This window comes from Xyrauchen texanus, chromosome 32 (genome assembly GCF_025860055.1).
Source record: "Xyrauchen texanus isolate HMW12.3.18 chromosome 32, RBS_HiC_50CHRs, whole genome shotgun sequence".
Taxonomy (NCBI): Eukaryota; Metazoa; Chordata; class Actinopteri; order Cypriniformes; family Catostomidae; genus Xyrauchen; species Xyrauchen texanus.
Genome location: NC_068307.1, coordinates 1709998 through 1737500, shown reverse-complemented (window position 1 = coordinate 1737500; position 27503 = coordinate 1709998). Strand labels below are relative to the sequence as shown.

Genomic DNA, 27503 nt, shown 5'->3' with positions numbered 1-27503 from the left:
TTTGAATCTACAGCGAGAAACACAGAGTGCAAACAGTGCGGTATGATTCCTGAACAAATGACTCTAATGAGCCGATTCTTTTGAATCTACAGCGAGAAACACAGAGTGCAAACAGTGCGGTATGATTCCTGAACTAATGACTCTTATGAGCCGATTCTTTTGAATCTACAGCGAGAAACACAGAGTGCAAACAGTGCGGTATGATTCCTGAACTAATGACTCTTATGAGCCGATTCTTTTGAATCTACAGCGACAAACACAGAGTGCAAACAGTGCGGTATGATTCCTGAACGAATGACTCTTATGAGCCGAATCTTTTGAATCTACAATGAGAAACACAGAGTGCAAACAGTGCGGTATGATTCCTGAACGAATGACTCTTATGAGCCGAATCTTTTGAATCTACAATGAGAAACACAGAGTGCAAACAGTGCGGTATGATTCCTGAATTAATGACTCTAATGAGCCGATTCTTTTGAATCTACAATGAGAAACACAGAATGCAACCAGTGCGGTATGATTCCCGAACTAATGACTCTTATGAGCCGATTCTTTTGAATCTACAATGAGAAACACAGAGTGCAACCAGTGCGGTATGATTCCCGAACTAATGACTCTTATGAGCCGATTCTTTTGAATCTACAATGACAAACACAGAGTGCAAACAGTGCGGTATGATTCCTGAACAAATGACTCTTATGAGCTGATTCTTTTGAATCTACATTGAGAAACACAGAGTGCAAACAGTGCGGTATGATTCCCGAACTAATGACTCTTATGAGCCGATTCTTTTGAATCTACAATGAGAAACACAGAGTGCAACCAGTGCGGTATGATTCCCGAACTAATGACTCTTATGAGCCGATTCTTTTGAATCTACAGCGACAAACACAGAGTGCAAACAGTGCGGTATGATTCCTGAACAAATGACTCTTATGAGCCGATTCTTTTGAATCTACATTGAGAAACACAGAGTGCAAACAGTGCGGTATGATTCCTGAACGAATGACTCTTATGATGATTCTTTTAACTCTACAGCACTACAAGAGTACCCTGATTCTTGAGCAAATGAGTCTGGAGAATCAGTTCGTACAGCATGACCAGTGTAGTGTGCTTCCAGAAACATTGATTCTTATGAACTGGCTCTTGAATCAAAACACTTATACATCAGTCGGCGCGGTTACCGAGTTACTCCTACTGATGTTTAAGAAACAAGTTTAAGAAAGACACTATAAAGATAGAGAAAGACAAACAAGCGAGGACATCCCTTTGAACAACTCAGTCCTCGGGTTCTTAATTAGGACTCACCCTGCTCGAGTGGTTGAGGCTTGAGGCCCGTGGCCTTCATCTTGAGCGCCTCCTTAGCGGACATGTCACAGCAGGAGCCTTTATTAGTGTCCTGATCGCTGTCCGCCTGGTCGCTGTCTCCGTGCCCGCTGTCTCTGAGACTGGCTCGCTCTGGATCTTTGAAAGTGGAGCTGCTATAAAACGAAAAACAAGACGAGAACGATCAAACAAATAAAGGAAATACAGAGCCCATTCATAGACGTGTGGCTTTCAGTTCCTATCGGAGACTTTGGTGAGATGAAAAGGCTGTTAAATAGTCCTTACCTTTGAACAAACTGCTGCCTGTTTCCCATGTAATTGGGCTCAACAGGAAAACTGTCTGTCTGTGGAAGAAAAGGGAAAAGAGTTTACTTGTCTTGTGCCATGCTGAAATGTGTCCTGGTGTGCAACAGAATCTCCCGGTGAAAGAAATTGATTATTTATTCATAAAAAAGGGGGTGGAGGAGGGAGAAATAGGGAAGCATGGGGGCTTTAATCCTTAGATTTGTGCATTTTAATTAGTCAAGGAAATGTGCTAATTAAACAACCAAAACACTCAATTGCACATTTGTGAACTTAATGGCCTGTTAGATACAAATCAGAGTGGAAGAGAAAGACGGAAAGGGAATGAAGAGGAGGAAATGTGTAAATGTGTAAGAAAATAGGAGGTTGAGATAAGGGCTGCACATCCTCACCCACACATACATAAGCTTCTATATCAACCATCGTTCATTATATTATATACGCTTATTTTAATTACTATAAACAAACACTAACACTTAAATAAAGCAAGCCACCAGAGGCCATGTGTTACCACAAATTGACCACCCGTAAGGGATGTGAGGCACGACTCAAAGCAGAAGCAACAACAATGTGGTTAAAGACAACAATGTTCAATAAATAATGACATCACTATTATGGACGCCCCGCTACAAAATGTGTTTATTATTTTGAACGTCAAAAAAAAAAATTAAAACATTCCAAATTTCCAAATGTGCTCATTTGTGCAAACAAAAATAAATAAATAAAAATTGAGATTTGGTGCATAATGCTGGAATTTTAATAATAAACAAGCCCTGAATACACTTACTTAGCAATGCCTAGTTACATGCTAAAACATTGAAAAAATGCCTAGCTATATTTGAAAACATGTTATCAATATGCTAACAATTTCTAACTGCATGTTAAACATGCTAGCAATATGCTAACAAAGCCTAGTTATATGTTAAAACATGCTAACAAAGCCTAGCTATAAGGAAAAACATGCTAGCAATATGCTAGCAATGCCTAGTTACATGCTAAAACATTGAAAAAATGCCTAGCTATATTTTAAAACATGTTATCAATATGCTAGCAATTTCTAACTGCATGCTAGCAAAGCCTAGCTATATGGTAAAACATGCTAGCAATATACTAGCAATGCCTAGTTACATGCTAAAACGTTTAAAAAATGCCTAGCTATATTTTAAAACATGTTACCAACATGCTAACAATATGCTAACAAAGCCTAGTTATATGTTAAAACATGCTAGCAAAGCCTAGCTATATGCTAAAACATGTTAGCAATATCTTAGCAATGCCTAACTACATGGTAAAACATGCCAGCAATATGCTAGCAATGCCTAGTTACATGCTAAAACGTTTAAAAAATGCCTAGCTATATTTTAAAACATGTTACCAATATGCTAGCAATTTATAACTGCATGTTAAAAATGTTAGCAATATGCAAACAAAGCCTAGTTATATGTTAAAACATGCTAGCAATATGCTAGCAATGCCTAGTTACATGCTAAAACGTTTAAAAATGCCCAGCTATATTTAAAAATGTTTTTACCAACATGTTAGCAATTTCTAACTGCATGTTAAACATGCTAGCAATATGCTAACAAAGCCTAGTTATATGGTAAAACATGCTAGCAAAGCCTAGCTATATGCTAAAACATGTTAGCAATATGCTAGCAATGCCTAACTACATGGTAAAACATGCTAGCAATGCCTAGTTACATGCTACAACATGTTAAAAATGCCTAGCTATATTTTAAAACACATTAGCAACATGCTAACAATTTCTAACTACATGTTAAACATGCAAGCAATATGTTAGCAATGCCTAGTTACATGTTAAAACATTCTAACAAAGCCTAGTTATATGCTAAAACATGTTAGCAATATGCTAACAATGCCTAACCACCTTCTAAAACATGTTAACAAGGCCTATGTATATGCTATAAATGTTAGCAATATTTTAGCAATGACTTACTACATGATAAAACATGCTAGCAAGGCCTACCTATATGTTAAAGCATGTTAACAACATGATAGCATTGTCTAACTACATGATAAAACATGCTAGCAAAGCCTAGCTATATGATAAAATATGCTAGCAACATGCTAGCATTGCCTAACTACATGTTCAAATATGCTAGCAATACGCAAGCAATGCCTAGTTACATAATACGCACGATAGCAAGCCTAGCTATATGCTAAAACATGTTAGCCAGAAGCTAGCATTGCCTAGCTACATATCTGTCTGTCTGTCTGTCTGTCTGTCTGTAAAACTCAAAGCTATTTCAAGCCAACATACAGTAAAGCTTGTCTACAACCTTTTTCAATCTAGTTAAAAATAACCACGGTTAAAGGTTTGTTTACTAAGTAATGAAGATCTTTGGGCTAATTGAAGGATACACCTCACTTGCTGCATTAATATTGAATTATTTTCCATTTAGAAGATGCTTTTATCCATTGTGATCTGATACAAGTGCGCAGTTATCTGCTTCGAATGTGGCTCTCCTGAAAACAAATAAAAGTCCCTTTAAGAAGTGTCTACAGTCTTATACTTGAAGCAAGTTTATTTCAGCCCAGAAGATTTGACTGAGTGTATCAATCATCATTACAAAGACCCAAAGAATGAGCGGAGTAATAATGAGTACTTAATTGAGTATGCTTTGTCTATAGCCCCTTTCCGACCCCCCCTCCTAGAGGTTTCAATTACTCAACTCAATGTTACATCAATGTTGCCTGCAAGATGTGTTTGTGCTCCAACTCAATACGGAGTGGTCCAGACAATATTGACACAACTAAACACGAGACCGAGAGACTAATGCACTGCTTCATTTCTCATTTTCAACCACTCGCCCCTCCCGTTCATACTCTCTCTCTCTCTCTCTCATCGCCATCATAAAACCTCTCAGACATCTTGATGGTACAGTAATGCACTGCAGAAATGTTCTTTATTGCTAACATACGCTTTAATGCCTGACATTAACACATGCATTTGCCATATAAAGTGTAATCGCACCTGTTGTTTCAAAGGCATTTGAAAGACACGAGCAGCACAGATTTGTGTCTTTAAGATAAAAAGAAGTGCAATATAATCAAAGACTGATACCAATGTTTATCTTTTCAATTTTCTTTTCGCTTCTGAAACCTTACACTATAAAAATTATCTATTTTCCGGAGAGAGATATAATATATTTTATGCAACGCGCTGTTGGACTTCAAAAGCAGATATGGTGCGGTGATGTCACTGACAGCTGAAATGATGAAATGAGATGGTAAAGTCACAGCAGGAAGGATTATATGAAAGGTCAGGTAGGCTTTCTATACCCTCATGACCTTTATGTGTCTTTGTTGCGACTCTCTATCGTGGTACGGAGCCCATCTTTCAACCCCCGCTGTAGATAAAAAGTGCAGATGCCACAGCCGAATCAAAGGCTACATCACAGACCGCTGGCGATTGGAAATCGTTATAACTGAAGTCGCAACTGCTGCACGTCTTTTGAAATACTGGGTGAACATGGCAATCTCTGTGCTATTTTGACTTCTGTACCTTCATTTCCCATGAAAAGGGTATTTTAAAATGTCCTTACCACTGGGAGCAGAGGTCAGATCACTTTTATTTGACAAGTTGTTGTATGTAGCTGCTGCATTTCTGAAGCTAAAAAAATAATGCTACGGTGTTACGTATTCGTGTTATGCAAACGGATCACAATACAAGTTATTTTTACACTATAAAAATGCCCATTAAGTGGCGATATGCTCTAATGCACTGATACAAGAATGTGAATCAGCAAAAAAGGAAAGGTGAAAGTGAAAGTGGAGATTTACAGTAAAAAAAGGACTTAAATATAAAGATCTGTTTCTCACTCGCACCTACTGTATCATATCGCTTATAAAGATGTGGATTTTACCACTGGAGTCGTATGGATTACTTTTGTGCTGCCTTTATGTGCTTTTTGAACTTTTAAAGTTCTGGACACCATTCACTTGCATTATATGGACCTACAGAGATAATACTGGATATTCTTCTTAAAATCTTTCATCTTTACTGAAAGAAAGCAAGCCGTGTCAGGCATATGAAATTTTAAAAATAGCTTTTATATGCAATGCTAAATTACTATAATGACCAATTTTATACTTGGAAAGTGCAAAGACTAGTTTGAAAGCTTTGAAGCTTTCCGATGCACGTAGACATTATGACCAAAACTGAACAAGTGCTTTGAAATTTGCAGACAAATCGGAAGTGCTCCGGTTTGATTAAAAAAATAAATAAAAACAAATTGCACTGTATATATTATTGCAATCAGTAAAAATATCAAACTGATCAAATAGTCATGTGTCATATGTTGCTGGAAAGCTCTCAAAGAGTAAAATACAACCAGACTATGTGTTTTACTCACTGACAAAAGCTAAATATATGTCTTTGACAATTATATTTATAATGCTTATATGCTGCATTTTCACTTATAACTTCACGAAAATAATCGTAACATAAAATATCACATGTCATTATTTAGAGGAGGTGATTATCTTTCAATCGAGTCCACACACAAGATAATCAGATGTATAGATCATTAGATAATCCACATGAAGCACAATGTTACATATGGCCACCAGGAGATGGCGCCAAATACATGATACAGAGTCAATGATGACTCAAATGACACAGAATGAAACTCATTCTGTGAAATCTCATGACTAAAATCATGTCTGCATGCTATGCAAACCTTTAGTCGTTGTTGTGTTTGCATGTGTAATTAGTTCTTATGTACACTTATTATCTTTTATCTGTTTGGAGATGTTTTTGAAAATGAGTTATACGACTTTAATTTGACGTATGCCACTGAAACCGGAAATCTTTTAAAACTCCTTCAGAGTCTCAGAGATATTGATCTTGAAAGGACTTTTGAAAAGTAAAATAGTGTTAGTGCACATCCCTAGGAACCATCAGCTGTTCCAAAAGAACAGATAACAAGACTCACTCTATTAATAACATAATCACAAGGGTGTCACAGTGTGGAGGATGATGGTTAATTTTGACAGTAGTGTCCATTTGCCCTTGGCAGCTACAGGAAGCACTACACACTTTCACAGGGACACGGCCTCCACATGTCTACATTTTAAAAGGCTGATAAGAGCACTTTGCGGGGAAGTGTTTTACAACATCCTGACTGTATGCAAACTCCATCTCGAGAGAATGTCTGAGCGACAGAAATGATAGTGGCAGTCTAAATACAGATTCATGAAGCTTTTCTTGGGTGGGCACGCTAGCCGTGCGACATTAGGTCATGCACAACTCATGCAAGATGCTCCTTATTTACCCACATTTCCTTCATCTATCATCATTCCACGCCAGCGGTGTCCTCTTTTAAAAACACCAAACAAGCTATATATTACCTACAAATTCAAACTCTGTCATTATCTGTCATCAAACATCTTCTTTTGGTGTTTGCATTGACATGAGGGAGGAACGATCCTTTTAACTTCATCATAATCAGAAAACACAGCACAACTCGCAGGCTGACAGCCGGTGGGTACATGCTCATTACACTCGTGTTGCTCTTCTATAAATAAATGCTTTGTTTTGGCTCATACGAGCTAATAAAAAGTACATTACATGAGGAAGGAACAGACGTTCTCCTGCAATCAGCACACGGCCATTTTTAAGGACGCAAGTCCTGCTTTTAATGAGACGCTGAGTTTATAAATAATGTTGTGCCGTTTTCATATCCAGACCAGCTGTTAAATGCTACAGGCTAGCAGACAGCTAATGAACAACACTACTTAAACTCATGCTTGTTTTAATTGAGTGTTTAAAGCCACAACTCCTAATGGAGGGCACTGGCGCACCATTTGCGGTACAGCATCAATCGAGTTCTGCAAGTGTAAACAAAATGCTTTGCGGAAGCGCTTACTTCCATTTTCGTGTTTTGTTCTGGAGCATTAGCAAATTTGCATGACTCATTTCTGGGCAATATTTATCCTTAAAAGTGCTGTTGCTAACTTCAACCACACACACTAACTGCATTACAATTAACTGGTAGGTGAGTAGGGAGCAGCGAACACTACGTAGGTACCAAAAATGTACTTTTTCCATATTTTTCTTATTTGACAGTACATATCTATGGATGTAAATAAAGTGACTCTAAAAACTGCTTGTTCCTCATCGTGACAACCGTATCTGAGAAAAATGTCAAAAGTTATAGCATTACAAATCGTATTAATCACAGTTTCCAAAAATGTCTCCATGTGTCCAAAAGTCTCTCCAAACAAATAAAAGATAATAATTGTACATAAGAACTAATTACACATGCAAACACAACAATGACTAAAGGTTTGCATAGCATGCAGACATGATTTTAGTCATGAGATTTCACAGAATGAGTTTCATTCTGTGTCATTTGAGTCATCATTGAGTCTGTGTCATGTATTTGGCGCCATCTCCTGGTGGTCATATGTAACATTGTGCTTCATGTGGATTATCTAATGATCTATACATCTGATTATCTTGTGTGTGGACTCGTTCGAAAGATAATCACCTCCTCTAAATAATGGTATTTGATATTTTATTGTCCGTTATTTTTCGTGAAGTTATAAGTGAAAACACTGCATATAAGCAACACCAACATAATTGTTAATGACATATACTTGGATATTACACACTATAGTTTAGTCTGTGAGTAAAACAAATATGATGGTTGTATTTTACTCTTTGAGATCTTTCCAACAACATATGACACATGACTATTGATGACTTTTATGTTTTTACTGACTGCAATAATATGTACATTGAGTTTCATTCTGTGTCATTTAAGTCATCATTGAGTCTGTGTCATGTATTTGGCGCCATCTCCTGGTGGCCATATGTAACATTGTGCTTCATGTGGATTATCTAATGATCTATACATCTGATTATCTTGTGTGTGGACTCGTTTGATAGATAATCACCTCCTCTAAATAATGATATGTGATATTAGTTCCGGTTATTTTTCGTGAAGTTAAAGCGAAGACGTGGCATATAAGCAACACCAACATAAACTATATTTGTGTCTGTAAGTAAAACAAATGGGATGGTTGTTTTCTACTCTTTGAGAGCTTTCCAACAACATATGACACATGACTATTTGACCAGTTTGATAAACTCAATATTCTGTGTGACACTGGCACCAGGGGTGTGTGACATTGGCACCAGGGTGGCATGTTAAGGGCAGGTTTTAGGGCAACGCTGTGGGGCTGTTAGCCAGATGGTGGGAATGCAGATAGATTTTGGTCTTGCGGCTCAAGGTCCGGGGCTATTGGCCCCGGCTGGTCAGTTGATAGCCCTGCCAGTTTGCACTGGCATACCCACTCTTCAACCTCAGTAGCAGTAAATGTGAATCTTATGAGAATTTTGCAGAACAACATGTAATAACACAATAAGTAAATTGTATTGTATGTATTTTAATGTTAGTGCATAGGAGTTAAAGGAGTTTCATGCATTCATTGAGTAAACGGAGTAGATGTTGGTTGGCATTGTTTACAACTAAAGGATATTGACTGAACTGTAAGATTAATGATGAAGTGTCTTTGAAGTCCATCCTGAATTACTGCGTAAGTACGTCTGAGGTGAAGTCAGCTGAATAAAGTCTCAAACTCCTTTTGTTCGTTTTAGTTGACCATTTATTTCAGCCATAGGTCATACATCTATCCATCCTCAAAGAGAGAAAGACACTCTCTCAAGAGAGAGGCAAAAAATGGCTCGTCTATTTCAGCGAATCCTCAGTAAAGTCTCCGGAGTGTTCTCACATTGACCAGCCCGATGCCTCATTTCAATAGAGACAAATGAACAAAAGACAAGCAAGCCTCTGTGTGCTTGTGTGTGACTGTGTGTGTATATACGTGTGTTTACAGGACCGACAGAATGAGAGATATAGAGGGTGGGGAAAGATGCCATGAGGGAAAGGAAGGGACGCTTATGCAGCATAGATGCCCTTCTGCCTTTCCAACGTCATTGGAGCTCTCCGGCTCGAGTGCCAGATACGTGCCCTCTGCTCTCTGACAACACAAACACATGACTTGCAATCGAACGAAGACAAATCGGCCATTTTTCACCTTATACAAAAAACTTTACACTGCTCCGTCCCAATGTTGGGTTCTAAAGAGCCATCTGATGTGACGGTCTATGGAGAATCAAAGGGCAAACGGGGGCTTGTTGTCGTGTGTTTGTTTGGCTGTTTGAACACGAGGCTCCTGGGTGGAACAGCATTTGTAAAAGCTTCATAAACAAAGACCGATCAATGTTTACAACTACATAACGAACAAGAGCGGAACAAGTTATCCCTGAGCGTACTGCGCTGAATCAAATGAATCTGAGGATAATCAGACTCTCGTAGTTGATATGTACTCATTACAGGGAGACGGAGAACGGGATACTCGACGGCACTAGCAGTGATCAGGTCATTTCTCTGGTGCATTACCAAGTGATCAAATTCAATTAGGCGGTCATGTGTTTTCCTGTGGTTACTGAGCCTATCAGTCGTCTAGCCTTAACGAAGCAAATGCCATCGCCGCTCATTTCCTGCTTCCAGCCTCAGACCCCCAGTTAAAAGTTTTGAAAAATTAATTGCTTCCTTTGAAATTAATGCCACATGACTCTAGACGTTTGCAGTCAGAGATTAATTACGTGGAGCCGCATCGACACCGCAGGTCATCCGTTTTATCTAAGCCTAGATTTGACAGGAACCTTTTAAATATAATAGCTGAGATATCTGTGTTTCTGTTGTTTTAAAAGCACTGATGTGCATGGGTCAGGCTGGAAACATCGTCTGATCTGTGTGCATCTAATATGTCCATGTAAGATAAGTGAGACTGTCCTAAAACTATTCCAGCCAGGGGAGAAGCAACTATTGTTACATGTACCCCAAAATGTCACTGAAATTTGACAAAGCGACTTGCAGTTATTTGATCATCAATTCATCTTTGAAAAATGCACATTTTATTTTCCTGTGTAATATTTAAAAAATTATATTGAAAAAAATATATAATTTACACATTCAATTATAAATGTTTGTCTGTCTGTCTATCTATCTTTAGCTCTGTCTGTCTGTCTGTCTGCCTGTTTGTCTGTCTGTCTGTCTGTCTATCTCTAGCTCTGTCTGTCTGTCTGTCTGTCTATCTGTCTATATATCTGTCTGTCTGTCTATCTATCTCTAGCTCTGTCTGTCTGTCTGTCTGCCTGTTTGTCTGTCTGTCTATCTGTCTATATATCTGTCTGTCTGTCTATATGTCTGTCTGTCTATATGTCTATATATCTGTCTGTCTGTCTGTCTATATATCTGTCTGTCTGTCTGTCTGCCTGTTTGTCTGTCTGTCTGTCTATCTCTAGCTCTGTCTGTCTGTCTGCCTGTTTGTCTGTCTGTCTATCTGTCTGTCTGTCTGTCTATATATCTGTCTGTCTGTCTATATATCTGTCTGTCTGTCTGTCTGCCTGTTTGTCTGTCTGTCTATCTGTCTGTCTGTCTGTCTATATATCTGTCTGTCTGTCTATATATCTGTCTGTCTGTCTGTCTGCCTGTTTGTATGTCTGTCTGTCTATCTCTAGCTCTGTCTGTCTGTCTGCCTGTTTGTCTGTCTGTCTATCTGTCTGTCTGTCTGTCTATATATCTGTCTGTCTGTCTATATGTCTGTCTGTCTATATGTCTGTCTGCCTGTTTGTCTATCTGTCTGTCTGTCTATATATCTGTCTGTCTATATATCTGTCTGTCTGTCTGTCTATATGTCTGTCTGTCTGTCTATCTAGCTGTCTGTCTGTCTGTCTATATGTCTGTCTGTCTGTCTATCTATCTATCTATCTATCTATCTATCTATCTATCTGTCTGTCTGTCTGTCTGTCTATCTATATATCTGTCTGTCTGTCTGTCTGTCTATATAGCTGTCTGTCTGTCTGTCTGTCTGTCTGTCTGTCTGTCTATATGTTTGTCTGTCTGTCTTTCAGTCTATATGTCTGTCTGTCTGTCTAACTATATGTCTGTCTATCTATCTATCTATCTATCTGTCTATCTGTCTGTCTGTCTGTCTGTCTGTCTGTCTGTCTATCTGTCTGTCAGTCTATATGTTTGTCTGTCTGTCTTTCAGTCTATATGTCTATCTATCTATCTATCTATCTGTCTGTCTGTCTATATGTTTGTCTGTCTGTCTATCTATCATGCTACCGATGCTTAGCTACATGCTAGCAATTAGGGTTGCAACTAACGATTATTTTAATAATCGATATATCTTCAATTAATTATATGATTAATCGGATAAAAAATGAAATCAACTGACTTCAACAAACTGCTATAATAGAGGCCGTATGGATTGATTATTATTATTAATTTCAGGACATATGCGAAACGGTTCGTTTAATTAAAGTACTGTTCATTAAAGTGTGAAATGATCCATCAGAAAATCAGCCCAGCAGAGGCAATTGTGACACCAGAACAGAAATATTAATAATTCTACCCAGCTGAAAAACACATAATTATGATACACACTGTGTGCTTGTACACTGTCACTGATTACATATAATTAAATATTTGAATATTATAGTTTTTAAAATAGTATTTTAACCAATTACATATTTCTAAAATATTCCTTTCAAAAAATTTAATATCCAGTAAATGAATATTTGCCACCCTATAAATTCACTAGTGAAATCAGACATTATATTTGGCATTATCAAGATCCTCAGCATTATTATTATACATTATATTCAGCATTAAATACAGTTTATTATAGCACATATGTTTCATCTGTAAACACAGTGCTGTATTACATGAGCAGGAGAAAACACTTTAAAAACCTGCTGAGATTTCAGTCTAATATCCATGAACTGATTACACTAAAACTGAAATCGTGGTATGATGTTGGACAGTTTAATACAAATGATTGCACTGCCGTTCTCCATTGCGTTGGTTTGATTGACACGGATGCGCGCGCGCTCGCTCATTAGAGTTTAACGGAGACTTGCTTGTGGTGAGAACAAACAGTTTTGTGAAATACACGCCTGACTTTGAATTCATAACATGTATACATTTTAAAACAGAAAATAGCAGTAAAATGTAAGTCATGTGCTGGAGAGAAACAATTCTTAAGCGGATCAAACATCACAAGTACTCAGTCAACACACCTGAAGCAGCATCCGCTCCACATTAAAATGTTTGCTTATTATGATCTTCTTTGAAGTGTTTATAAAGTGCTCTTGTGCAACATCTTGGGTCGGGTTTTTTCCACTTCAGCTTGTCTGCGCTGTTTTTCACGAGTTTCATAATGCAACACATTTTTAACTTGGCTGAGAAGTGACATCACTGATGGGGCTTCTCCGTGCTAACTGCAAATAATAATCGATAATTCAATTTGTTGTCGATGATTTCCATTATTGATAATTATTGATTTGATCAATTAGTTGTTGCAGACCTACTAGCAACATGATAAAACATGCAAGTAATTTATAGCTACATGATGAAACATGCTAGTAACGACTAGCTACAAGCTAAAAAATTCTAGCAATGCCAATCTTCATGTTAACAATAGGCTAGTAGCATCTAGCTACATGCTAAACATGCTAAAACATGTTGACATCACCTAGATACATCTTAAAACATGCTAAAAACACCTAACTACATGCTAAAACATGCTAGCAACACCTAAAACATGATATTTAATGCATAGCTACATGCTGCAACATGCTAGCAATGCCTAGCTGCATGCTCAAACATGCTAACACCATGTTAGCAATGCCTAGCTTCATGATAAAGCATTCTAACAATATGCTAGTAACAACTAGCTACATGCTAAAAATACTAGCAACACCTAACTACATGCTAACAACACCTATATACATCTTAAAACATGCTCGAAACATGCTTGCAAGGCATAGCTACATACTAAAACATGCGATCAACACCTATCAACATGTTGAAACATGCTAGCAATAACATGCTAAATACTAAATCATCTAGCACCATGTTAGCAATGCCTAACTTCATGTTAAAGCATGCTAGAAATACGCTACTAAGATCTAGCTACATGTTAAAAACAATTTAAAACCTGCTAGCAAGACCTAGCTATATGCTAAAACATGCTAGCAAGACCAAGCTACATGCAAAAAATTCTAACAATGACTTGCTATATGGTAAAACATGCTAGCAATGCCTAACAATGCGATTAGAAGGCCTAGCTACATGTTGCAACATATTATCCTATTATATAATATTTTTTAGGTTGTTTGCTCTGCAATACTTCTATAAGATGTCAATCAGACATTCAGCAGATGTCTTTGGGCGTTTGTAAATCTGATAACTGTAAAATGTTTAGGAGATTTTTATTAAAATGCAAAGATCTAAAGCAAACATATCGGAGACGTACATGTGCCATCTGGGATACTAACTCCTCATAGAGATTTCAAGATAGACCCACCAAACTTGGCACAGACCTTCAAACTTTTCTTTTCCAACTAAGTGGACTGACGGTTTTTGCACAGCGAAAGACATATCAATCTATCCAAGGGAGTAGATTCCAGGGGGGATGGGGGGAACGTAACCCCCCAATAATCAAAACGAGCAAATACAACTTCCCCAATATTTATACCATGATCACTGGATCAACATGTAAATGCTTCACACTGCAACTGTATATTTGATCAGTTGTGCATACCCTCAGAGTCGAACCCATGAGTTTGGAGTTGCTAGCACCATGTAGAGCGAAAGGAACTAGTTTTATATTATGAGTTTCTCCGACTTCAGCTCATGACTATACCTTTGATCCCAGCCTCCACATGGAAATGCATGGAAAAGATGCGTCTTTCCCAAAGAACATTGTCCAAATTAGGCTAAAATCGGACGCCACAAATCTGCAGTTATAGAGCACATTGTGCACCAAGTACACAAAATCCTCTCTCAGAGCAATTACAGCGATTTTCAATTTCATCGCAACTACAGATCAAGCGATCAGAGCCACAAAAGAAGCTCTTATGCATATTTAAGCCACATAGTATATCTCTGTGGCAATAACTGCATCGTGTCACCATTTCTTTTCACAAATCCAGATTTTCAAAAATGAAGAGAGGGAGATTACAGTAATCCCGAGAGGGATTATTAGCGCTTCGGGGCAGTCGGCTTCTATCAACCGCCAGTGTCCAGCTAACACAGATACAGTCACTGGCAACTGTCATACAGACCAGATAAGACCCAATTTCCTCTATGGACAAAGCTAAACATAATCCTATAACTAAATTCTTAAACAATAAAGGGGACAAAATCACAGGTTGTCCTTTAACAGTTCAAGCAGACTGAGAAAACTTGTGATTAACATCTATCTCTGTACATGTGCGTTGAGAGTTCGTTTGTGATCATTTATGTAAACAAAACTGCACTGAACACATTATTGCAATTAGTAAAAACATCAAACTGATCAAATAGACATGCGTCATATGTTGTTGGAAAGCTCTCAAAGAGTAGAATACAATATATACAGAGTAATAGCGAAGCATATGTCTTTGACAATTATGTTGATGTTGCATAAATGCTGCATTTTATGCTCTGTTTAAATTTCTTGAAATTATAATCACATATCATTATTTAGAGTCTGTGATTATCTTTCAATCGAGTCCACACACAAGATAATCAGATGTTCAGATCATTAGATAATCCACATGAAGCACAATGTTACATATGACCACCAGGAGATGGCGCCAAATACACGACACAGACTCAATGATGACTCAAATGACACAGAATGAAACTCAATGTACATATTATTGCAGTCAGTAAAAACATAAAAGTCATCAATATTCATGTGTCATATGTTGTTGGAAAGCTCTCAAAGAGTAAAATACAACCAGCATATTTGTTTTACTCACAGACTAAATTTTAGTGTGTAATATCTAAGTATATGTCATTAACAATTATGTTGGTGTTGCTTATATGCAGTGTTTTCACTTATAACGTCACAAAATATAAACAGAACCATTATTTAGAGGAGGTGATTATCTTTCAAACGAGTCCACACACAAGATAATCAGATGTATAGATCATTAGATAATCCACATGAAGCACAATGTTACATATGATCACCAGGAGATGGCGCCAAATACATGACACAGACTCAATGATGACTCAAATGACACAGAATGAAACTCTTTTTCATTTTTGTAATGCTATAACTTTTGATTGCTTTGTCATATAAATACAAAATTGGCAAAACAGATATAGTTGTCATTATTGGGAACAAAACAAAAGCAGTTTTTCTGAGCCACCTTATCAGCCACAACATTAAAACCACCCGCCTAGTATTCGGTAGGTCCCCCTCATGCCGCCAAAACATGATATTAACTTTACACAGATGCGGTTAGAAGTCATTTTATCACAGTAAAATCATGTTAACACACATATTGTTTATGTCTTGTGTCTATACTTTTAAAACAGTGAGTATTATAACATTTACAGATTAAACCCCATTGACTTCCATTGTAAGTGTCTCACTGGAACACACATTTGTGCTTTTTTACATTTACATTTATGCATTTGGCAGATGCTTTTATCCAAAGTGACTTACAGTGCACTTATTACAGGGACAATCCCCCCGGAACAACCTGGAGTTAAGTGTCTTACTCAAGGACACAATGGTGGTGACTGTGGGGATCAAACCAGCAACCTTCTGATGACCAGTTATGTGCTTTAGCCCACTACGCCAACACCACTTCACTCTAAACTTTTTTGTTTTGTTTTTTGATAAAAGGAGGGACTAGTCAAAATTATTTTTGTGGTAATCAACATTATCCCACAAATGCTGTCCATTGATCTTAACTTGTACTGAACCCGGAATATTCCTTTAAATAGTCGGCTTGATGCCAAGTGCATCCCTAGTGGTTTCTAAGATCTAATTTATGTATATCAGAAATAGAAACATCCCCCAATGGAATGGGCACTAATTAAAGGAATATTTCACCAAAAATGGCAATTCCCTCCACATTTACTCACTCTTATGCCATTGGGTGAACAGTTTCTATTAGAGTGCGTTTGAGTATTTGACACCCACTTGAACATGTGTTTCTAAACCAAAGGGGAGCAGAAGGGGTGTCAAAGTTATCGCTGGAGGCTTCGAGAGAGAGACGAAGTAGAGCTTTGGATATGTCAAGCACACTTCTGCTTCAGCGGACGTAAAGACAAACCAACACAAGAGCTGAAAATCTGCTCTCTGTTATGGGATAATTTCACCCGTTGGGTTCACGGCTGGAGCAGTGCTGGTCAGAGTGCACAGTGTGTTTAATCAGCGCGGCTTCATGCAGGTTTCACAGCACCGGCACGCTTCTCACTGTCGCAAAATGTAGCGCCGTGTAATTGATTTGTTAATCGTCCGAGGTCGCTCCTCAGAGCCTACAGCCTCAGAACACAACAGACCGTCAGTGGATTCCTCCTGATTCTCCTCCGCTGGTGGTCCAAACCTCCCTGGGAACACTTTGCGGATGAGACAAAGCGTTTAGAGCGCTTCAAAAACACAAACATTCCCAGACGAGCGGCTGCTCTGCTCCGCAACTGCCTCTCAGACTCGAGGCTCAACAACGAGGCTTCTCAAAGAGTTTGACCTCTAGTCCGGTCTATATCTTATATATGGAGAAGGCACTGAGGAATGGAGGGAGAGGAGGAATGTAAGGTGGAGTTGGGAGATGAAAATCAATACACACATCCCCGCATGACACGGAAAACCAGACCCTACAAACGGCAAACTTTTACAGCGCAACCAGCGCAACACTGTTATCCAAGTCGCTGGAGCCTCCGTTATTGCTTTTTCCATTTTACGTAACGCCGGCCCTTTAAGCCGAAACCACAAAACACATCCGCTAGACGTCGGCCCAGATATCGGCCCTATCTGCTCCCTGTTAAAAGGCTCGAGCTGGGAACTTAAATGGAGCTGTGGTCAGGGTTCTCCGGGCCTCGACGTGGGAGATTAAATTAGCACTGGATAAATATCTGAGAGGTTCTGAGGTGCGTGTGTGAGAAGCTCGCTGGGAGAAGTTGGATCCAGAGTTGAGCTGAGGTAATGACACTTGTTCGTCTTTCAAAAGCAGAGCAGATGAACGGCATGCCAAGCTAAATCTATTTAAGCACGATAACCCCTCTGCCAATAGCCTTACTGCTCTCACCAATAGGTTTAACTCGGCTAAAGAAGGTGTTAAAACGGGTGTGCAGCGGGTCAAAGACCTCTTAATCGTTCCTAAGAAAAGACATCCACTGAAAAACAGCCCATGCTGCCTGTTGAGGGTGTGTACAGCCCAGTCTTGGACCACCTGCTAGTGATTTTGGAGCTGAAGCAATTATCAGCTTTGTCTAAACCCAACCTCAGGAGTCATGCCGTGTGTGTGTGTGTGTGTGGTGTGTGTGTGTGTGTGTGTGTGTGTGTGTGTGTGTGTGTAGCGGACATGGAAACTTTGGGAAATTGACGTGTCGTTTGGTCGATTGGCTTATTCTTGAAGAGCTCCTCGGACGCTCTGATGCACGCACTGTCCCGCGAAACATATATACAAACACATATAACATTTGATAGTGAACGCAAAGCACTCTTGACTTTAAACGATCGTGTAATGCAAATGTCATAACGGGTTCATATACGCATTGCTAATGACACACATTAAACGAAATGTTTCATGAGAATTAAGAGCTTGTGGTTTTAATCAAAGAGCATTAAAATAACGAAATTAGGACAGAAATACTGTTTGCTTTTACATAATATAATACAATATCATTTTTTTTAACGAGTTCCAAAAACCAAAAGTGTACATTTAAAATGGACCAAAATGAGGGACATGTTTTTAAGCGTTTCGTTATTTAAAACGTTATTTTTCATGTCATTCGTATAATTTGGAGCCTTAAAAGGAAATTATATTTCCCTATTTTATCATTTGATTCGTATTATTTGAAGTTAAACATGTTAAAATGACTTCTTAAGGTGTATGAAGCACACTAGCGCTTTAGGAAATATGATCAATTAATCGCGAAAGCCCTAAAACAGACAATTAATCATAATCGTGATAATTAATCGTCAGCCAAATGTCATAATTGTGATTATATGAAGTGATGAACAGGCATAGCACCTATAATACTATAAAACTTTCTCTTATAACAGGGTTCAAAAATAAAGTAGTTCACATAAAAATAAATAAAATAAAAATATATATATATGTTTACACCAAAAATGATATTGCTATTTTACCAAAAATATCTTTATATCTGCCAAAAAAAAAAATATATGTTATATGCACATATATATATTTATAATATACAAATATCAACTACTCCTGTGTGCATTAAGAAACTGGATGCACTTCACCTGATCGCTGCAGGAGAAATGATACATTATTTATTTCCAGCAATCTCAAGGGTTTGAATACTGAAAACACTAATGCATCGATGAGCAATAATGAGCGTATGAGTTGGTCCGGACACTGACTCGGGATCTATTATACTGAAATATGGCTATGCTTTTATGAGCACAGATTTTGTTAATGGTAAGCGTCTCTTGCTAATGTAAGATGGCTATGTCACTGGTCCATTTGTGTTGGTATCACCAAACAACCTCTGTGACAAGTTCGGCCTCAGGGAATGAAATATGTTTGTCACTCCCCTTCTCCCTGAAATTCCTAAAACAGCAGTTCACATGCTCGCTCAAAATAGAGGCTGTTTCACGCCAAACTGCTTCCCACTGTCACACAGGATCCATCTCTACAAACCGACGGGCAAATCTAATAAATAACCAGGCGCTTTGAAAACAAAGTAATTGAAGAGAAAATGTCATTCGGTTACTAGTATTTCATGTCTGACACAGTCCTGGGAGAAGTGTATAAGATGAGGAGAGTGAGGTGTTATTCTCTGATTGGCCTGGTCGGAGGCATTAACCCTGTAATCCAAGTGTTCAGCAACAGATTAATTAGTCTCAGTTTAGAAGGACATGAGGAACAAAAGATTGAACATACAGTAGCTGAAGCAGTGCAGTATGATTCCATAACAAATGACTCTAATGAGTCGATTCTTTTGAATCTACAGCGAGAAACACAATGTGTGATCAGTGTAGTATGACTCTGTAACGAATGACTCTAATGAACCGATTCTTTTGAATCTACAGCGATAAACACAATGTTCGATCAGTGTAGTATGATTCCGTAACGAATGACTCTAATGAGTCGATTCTTTTGAATCTACAGCGAGAAACACAATGTGCGATCAGTGTAGTATGACTCTGTAACGAATGACTCTAATGAACCGATTCTTTTGAATCTACAGCGATAAACACAATGTTTGATCAGTGTAGTATGACTCCGTAACGAATGACTCTAATGAGCCGATTCTTTTGAATCTACAGCGAGAAACATAATGTGCGATCAGTGCAATATGATTCCCGAACTAATGACTCTAATGAGTCGATTCTTTTGAATCTAAAGCGAGAAACACAATGTGCGATCAGTGTAGTATGATTCCCGAACTAATGACTCTAATGAGTCGATTCTTTTGAATCTACAGCGAGAAACACAATGTGCGATCAGTGTAGTATGACTCCGTAATGAATGACTCTAATGAGTTGATTCTTTTGAATCTACAGCGAGAAACACAATGTGCGATCAGTGTAGTATGACTCCGTAACGAATGACTCTAATGGACCGATTCTTTTGAATCTACAGCGAGAAACACAATGTGCGATCAGTGTAGTATGACTCTGTAACTAATGACTCTAATGAGTCAATTCTTTTGAATCTACAGCGAGAAACACAATGTTTGATCAGTGTAGTATGACTCTGTAACGAATGACTCTAATGAACCGATTCTTTTGAATCAACAGCGAGAAACACAATGTTTGATCAGTGTAGTATGACTCCGTAACGAATGACTCTAATGAACCGATTCTTTTGAATCTACAGCGAGAAACACAATGTGCGATCAGTGTAGTATGATTCCCGAACTAATGACTCTAATGAGTCGATTCTTTTGAATCTACAGCGAGAAACACAATGTTTGATCAGTGTAGTATGATTCCTGAACTAATGACTCTAATGAGTCGATTATTTTGAATCTACAGGATTAAACGACCGGAGTTGTATGGATTACTTTTATGCTGCCTTTATGTGCTTTTTGGAGCATCAAAGTTCTGGTCACCATTCACTTGCATTGTATGGACCAACAGAGATGCAATATTCTTTTAACAATCTTAATTTGTGTTGTGCAGAAGACAGACAAAGTCACATCTGGGATGGCATGAGGGTGAGTAAATGATGAGAGAAGATTTATTTTTGGGTGTACTGTCCCTTTAAGTCTTCAGATGCTTGGAAACAATAAGGAAAGTAATGAATTGGATATTAAAGACATCATTAGTGAGGCAAACACATGGTGTACAGGCTATGCTTCTTGCATTGTGATTTTTCTCATTGTTTAACATTTTTATATCTTTCATATGTTGGCACAAATTTGATGGAGTACCTCCAGCAGGCTGAGAAGGCTCCCAAAGCATCCCGTTTCACATGTCCTAAATGAGCCATTTTTTCAAACGCACGACATCATTGATACTGGACTGAAGACCATCTCACGGAGACCATCCATCCATGAGACTAGACTGCCTCCACGCAGTCGTTTCAACGCAATTCAACACGCTTTGATAAAGATGAATCTGCTGCCAACTGACTCAACTGAGCGACAGCGCCTCGGATTTAGGTCACGAGGAGATGATAAACAATTCATAAGCAAAGGAGAAAATTCAATATATAATACGATTCAATGCAGTGATGAAAGAAAGCGTCGTTAAGCCGCTACACCGCTCCCCAAACACCTCTGTCTGGAGATGCCACACACATAAAAACACCGTTGTGGCAGCGTTCAAAACGATTGTCTTTCCCGTCAAGGTGACTCCCACTCTCTCTCATTTCCATTTCTCTCAGGGTCAGCTCCATGCAATCTCTCTCTCTCAGAGGCACATGCAACCGTGTGCGATTCAGTCCTTGTATAAATTGAGAAAAGAAAGCTTTTCTTAATGCTACGCTGTCAGGGCGTCCGTAGCAAACCTGTCTGCTGTGCATTAAGAAGCTGTCAGCCAGACTATGGAATTAATCAGCAAACCCCTGAAGAAACAATTGCGTAATCTAAAGCTATAAACTCCGCTGACCTTGCCTTCAAATGCACGGTTAAATATCGACCTACAAACGGGACATCTCAGAATGATTGACTCGTCCTCTTGCCTTTTCATTCAACAGTCCAAAACACATTCCCAAATGAGAGTTTGGGAATGTGACCTGCACCTGGGCTGCAGTATTCCCTGTGTTTGTTATGAAAACACGCATGGATTCCTATGATGGGGGTAACGGATTAAATGCATTTAAAGGCATCGTTTGACTTTCTTTGCTTCCGTGGAACACAAAGGAGACGCTAGGTAGAATGTTAGCAACTGAAAGCCTCAGTCACCATTCAAAAGATGCAATGGAAGTGAATGGTGACTGAGACTAATCTACAGCCTTACCTCTTTTGTATCCCACAGAAGAAAGACAGTCAGACAGGATTAGAATAAGGTACGTAGAAATGTCAACCATTGCACATCTGATGTAGGTTATGAGACCGAGGCGGCAGTCATCGGTGCACAGTGTGTTTGTGGCGTTTTAGGAAACAGCTCTCCGACGGGACCGGCCGGTTATGAACCTCTCACTCTTTGGATCAATCAAACCATGCACAGACTGCAGATTGATCTCCCTTTAAAGGGCGCCAATGATGCCTCTGTTAAAGATGGAGGGACGCTCTTATTGAACACAAGTAAACAGGAACGCCGATCGTAACAGGGAAAGACAGAGGCCTTGGTTCCGGAAGTGTGTTGACGTTCATTTTCTCCACAGGGATTGCAAAAAGACGTCCAAGACGCGAACCAAACCGACCCGCTCTGAGGTGAATGACAACATGACAAACTTTGATTTAAAGCAACAAAAAAAGAAAAAAGAAAATCCTAAACATTTGAACTACATATCCCATGATGCACTGCGATTGTAGTCAGAAACTACTGATTTATATTCACTGATTGAAATATATAAATGTATATTTTAGGTTTATTGCAACATATCCAGATAAACACAAATAAATAAGCAGTTCACACATTTTTGGAGACACACTTGATTACGTCGTTGCAATTTTTATTTATTTATTTATTTTTCATTTTGTATCATTTGATATAGACCTTAATTTTCAGTTATAGTCCAAGTTTTATAAATATATATATATATATATATATATATATATATATATATATATATATATATATATATATATATATATACAGTACCGGTCAAAAGTTTTGAAGCACTTGACTGAAATGTTTCATGATCTTAATAATATTTTGATCTGAAGGCGTTTCCTTAAATGTTTGAAATTAGTTTTGAAGATAAAAAATATAATTGTGCCAACATATTAATTTATAATAAAAAAATCAAATTTAATAAAAAACTTAAATATATATACATATATATATATATATATATATATATATATATATACATACATACATACAAATATAAAAAATTATAATAAAGAATGAGAAAGTGTTTCAAAACTTTTGACCAGTAGTGTGTATATATATTTCCATTTAAATGTGTGTGTGTGTGTATATATATATATATATATATATATATATATATATATATATTAGGGCTGTCGATTTAAAATTTAACGCAATTAATGGCAATGCCCCCGGACCATAATAAGGAAGATTCCTAAGAAATGCAAGCTTGTAGTACCACCTGTTTACTCCAGAGGGCAGTAAGTGAAACTTCAGCTGTGTGAGCAACACACAGTTTATACAGTGAAGAAAACAACCCACAACACAAACATGCGTTACATTCTTGTGTTCAAAACACTTCATGAGCGCAAATGTGAACTAGGAGATCTCAAGCTGTGTTTAAAGATTGAGTATTAAACTATATTTAACATGAAACAGTTAACTAAATATGTTGTTTATGATGCGACACACCCGAGACGCTACACAAGCATGTCTGACGCAGGTGTACATTGACGGGTCTTATATAAATATATATATCCATCCATCCATCGTCAACCGCTTATCCTGTGTACAGGGTCGCGGGGGGCTGGAGCCTATCCCAGCTAACATTGGGCGAAAGGCGGGGGACACCCTGGACAGGTCGCCAGTCCATCGCAGGGCATATTTAAAGATAAATATGTATAATTATATATTGATATAAATATGTATAATCATTATATATTGAATTATTGTTAAATGAGGGGCATTCTCAGCAAATATTTGTATATGCGATTAAATGCGATTAATTAATCGGGACACCATGTATTTAATTCGATTACAATTTTAATTGATTGACAGCCCTAATTTAAATGTGTGTGTGTGTGTGTGTGTGTGTGTGTGTGTGTGTGTGTGTGTGTGTGTGTGTGTGTAAATATATATATTAACATACAAAACATGAGATGATGTTGGTTTAATTCAAAGGGTAATTAGTCATTTTAAGGGTAATAAAATCTTGAGAATTTGTATTAATTAATTGATTGAATTTAAGAAATTGAATATAAACGGACGTGACAGTTTATGGTTTATATGGATAGGTGGTGGTGGTGTAGTGGTCTAAAGCACATAACTGGTAATCAGAAGGTTGCTGGTTCGATCCCCACAGTCACCACCATTGTGTCCTTGAGTAAGACACTTAACTCCAGGTTGCTCCGGGGGGATTCTCCCTGTAATAAGTGCACATAACTGGTAATCTGGTAATCAGAAGGTCGCTGGTTCGATCCCCACAGTCACCACCATTGTGTCCTTGAGCAAGACACTTAACTCCAGGTTGCTCCGGGGGGATTGTCCCTGTAATAAGTGCACATAACTGGTAATCTGGTAATCAGAAGGTTGCTGGTTTGATCCCCACAGTCACCACCATTGTGTCCTTGAGTAAGACACTTAACTCCAGGTTGCTCCGGGGGGATTGTCCCTGTAATAAGGGCTCTGTCGCTTTGGATAAAAGCGTCTGCCAAATGCATAAATAAATAATAATAAATACAATTTAAAAAAATTACATTAAATCAATAAACAATAAAGAGATCAACAAATGTCCATTGAGTGACAGGCTGATGACCATGTTCAAATAAAACAAATCAAACTTAAAATAATGCTCAAATTAAATACAAGGGACGTGTATTGATTTGTTTTGCGATTTTAGTATTTTATTTTAAACAATTACGTATTTAATGATACATTTAAATATTTTGAGTCATTTGACCCTCCATTAAAATATGATACTCCTGAAAATCAAATCAAGGGGCAGATAATATACCTTGCACCTTAATATAAAAGTACATTTCCAGTCAATTTTTTATGACATTTGTCACATTTCAATGACAAAGTTCAAAGAGAGATCTTTAAATAATGTACGTTATGAATTACAAGTAATCCCTTACTTTACTTAGTAATGCATTGCACCCAATATGGTGTGCCGGTCCTCAGCTCATCCGCACAGGGCTGCAGGTGAAGAGATGCAACGGTGGACAGATAAGACTGTGTACAAAACACGAGTGCTGACAAGCGCACTCATTAAACTCGACCGGGCCACAGACGCAGGGCTCATGTTACCTGCCGGCTCTGTCGCATGGCAATATGACACCTGGAGGAGAGCCATCTTTCTTCACACGTCACCTCACTGGAAAGACAAGTTTGTCTTTTTCACCAGAGCGAGTGGATAGTGGTTCTTCTGAGGAGCGTCCAAACGCTGCCCTGATGACATCATAATCACCGTTTATGCATTTTCATCGAGATGTTGCAACAAGCAACGTGTCCGCTGGGACATTACACAGAGTTCCTCCAATGAAGAGGCAGTTTAGCAATGCGAATAGTGTGGAAGCGCAGGGCGGGACTGGGAAGAGAAATCGGCACGGGATTTTACATAGCAACTGGCTCAAAATTGGAGTGCGGGGTGGGGGTTTTGGGGGTGTTCACTGTCCTTTTCTGCAAATCGAGGCGCCGTTTCGTGGTTAGGTCCGTTCTGCATAACCCGGTGGCTCATATTAGCTTATCGTGGCCCGTTTTGCGGTCGACCCACCGGCCCACTCGGTTCTCCCGATGGCCAGTCCGCCCCGATCGGCCCTAAAATGTGTCGGCCCACCGGGAAAAGGCCCGGTATGCCAGATTACCAGTCCAGCCCTGGCGGAAGGTAGAACGAGAAGTCCCAGTGTTGAAGTGTGCCGGAGGACACTGAAAAAACATTCAACATCTGCTGAAAGAATAAAAAAAAAAAGATGTGTATTGGACAAACGCCAGCGCTAAATAAAACACGTTCCACTTGGTTTGACATTGAAACAAGACGCCGTTTTTATCTTTACCTTCTACAAGACCTACATGTAAATTCCCAGCTGTGCGCTCTTTGAATTTTAACGTAGGAATCAGTGTGAAGTTCGTCTCTTGATGAGGAAGATAAAACGAGAGAATGAAAGAAGTAAATAAAAGAGAAACAAACAAACGCAGCCATCAGTAGATCAAGCCATTTAAATGCTTTAGCAGAAGGAGGCTCGTGGGACTCATCCCAACAACCCTTCGGGGTCTCGAGCGGCCCTGCGGGGAACCTGGTGCAGTCTGCAGATACTAAAAGGAGAGATGGTGCTTGAAAGCACAGCTTGTGCGATTGAACAATGCTCCCCGGTTCAGGCCAAACACTCCACAACAGACAAACGTGTGTGTATTTGCCGTGAAGACGCAGAGCAAGCGATCTGTTCGCTTCTGATTGAGAGCAAAATTTAGGGAAGGGTTGCTGGCGCTTTAGACGTCATCTCTTGGCGAACGCAGTTTTGATGCATTTCTTTTCGTAACATTTCAACGCGCTTTTACCTACTGTTTTTAATAGCCAATAGTCTTTAGTTTACATCACAGCGATGACTCATGATTTCATGCTCACTATCCATCCCATGAACTTTGAAGGTCCAAAAAGCACATAAAGGCAGCATAAAAGTAATCCACACGACTCCAGTGGTTTAATCCGTGTCTTCAGAAGTGATATGATAGATGTGGGTTAGAAACAGATCAATATTTAAGTCCTTTTTTTACTATAAATTGCCCTCCCTGTCCATTAGGTGGCGGTATGCACAAAGAATGCAAATCGGCCCAAAAAATATAAAAATAAATAAATAAAAAGTGAAAGTGAAAGTGGAGATTTAGGACTTAAATATTGATCAGTTCGCTGTGCTTTTTTGCATATCGTGGTGCCGTTTTGTGGTCCGTTCTGTATAACGCGGCAGCTCATTTTAGCTTATCGCGGCCCATTCGGCACATTTCGTGGACACCCACGATGGCCAATCCGCAGATGATCGGCCCCAAAGTGCATCGGCCCACCAGGAAAATTCCGGGTACGCCAGATTACCAGTCCAGCCCTGCAGTCTTATGGATTACTTTTATGCTGCCTTTATGTGCTTTTTGGAGCTTCAAAGTTCTGCTCACCATTCACTTGTATTGTATGGACCAACAGAGCTGAAATATTCCTCTATAAATCTCCGTTTGTGTTCTGCAGAAGAAAGGAAGGCATGAGGGTGAGTACATGATGAGAGAATTTCTTTTTTTGTGTGAACTGTCCCTTTAAGTACAGAATCAATTTATTTTAAGTTTATTGCAAAATATTAATATACTCTATAAATATATACACTGTAAGTAGTTTGAGAGTATAAGGAGAATGTATTGAGTTATTCACAATGCATCATGGGAGTCGACGGACACTGCTGTGCTTGTTTGCCGCTACTCTCTGATTGGTGGATCTTTCTCTAATGCATCATGGGTAATGTAGGTCTTCAACAGGATTTAATATATTCCTCTATTAAACAAGATTTCTAACAAATGAAGTTAAATATGCACGGACCTTTGGCTTCATC

The 27503-nt window shown here is 38.6% G+C and overlaps 1 protein-coding gene across 1 annotated transcript in view; it reads right to left on the bottom strand.

Annotated features, from left to right (window-relative positions):
• Positions 1 to 27503, bottom strand: part of pcdh17 (protocadherin 17) — a 102367-nt gene that overhangs the window by 60358 nt on the left and 14506 nt on the right. Inside the window, exons 3-4 of the mRNA XM_052101614.1 lie at positions 1612 to 1670; positions 1309 to 1481 (exon numbers count right to left, since the gene is read on the bottom strand). Of these exons, the coding sequence (XP_051957574.1) occupies positions 1309 to 1481; positions 1612 to 1670 (232 nt within the window). The remainder of the gene's footprint in view (positions 1 to 1308; positions 1482 to 1611; positions 1671 to 27503) is intronic.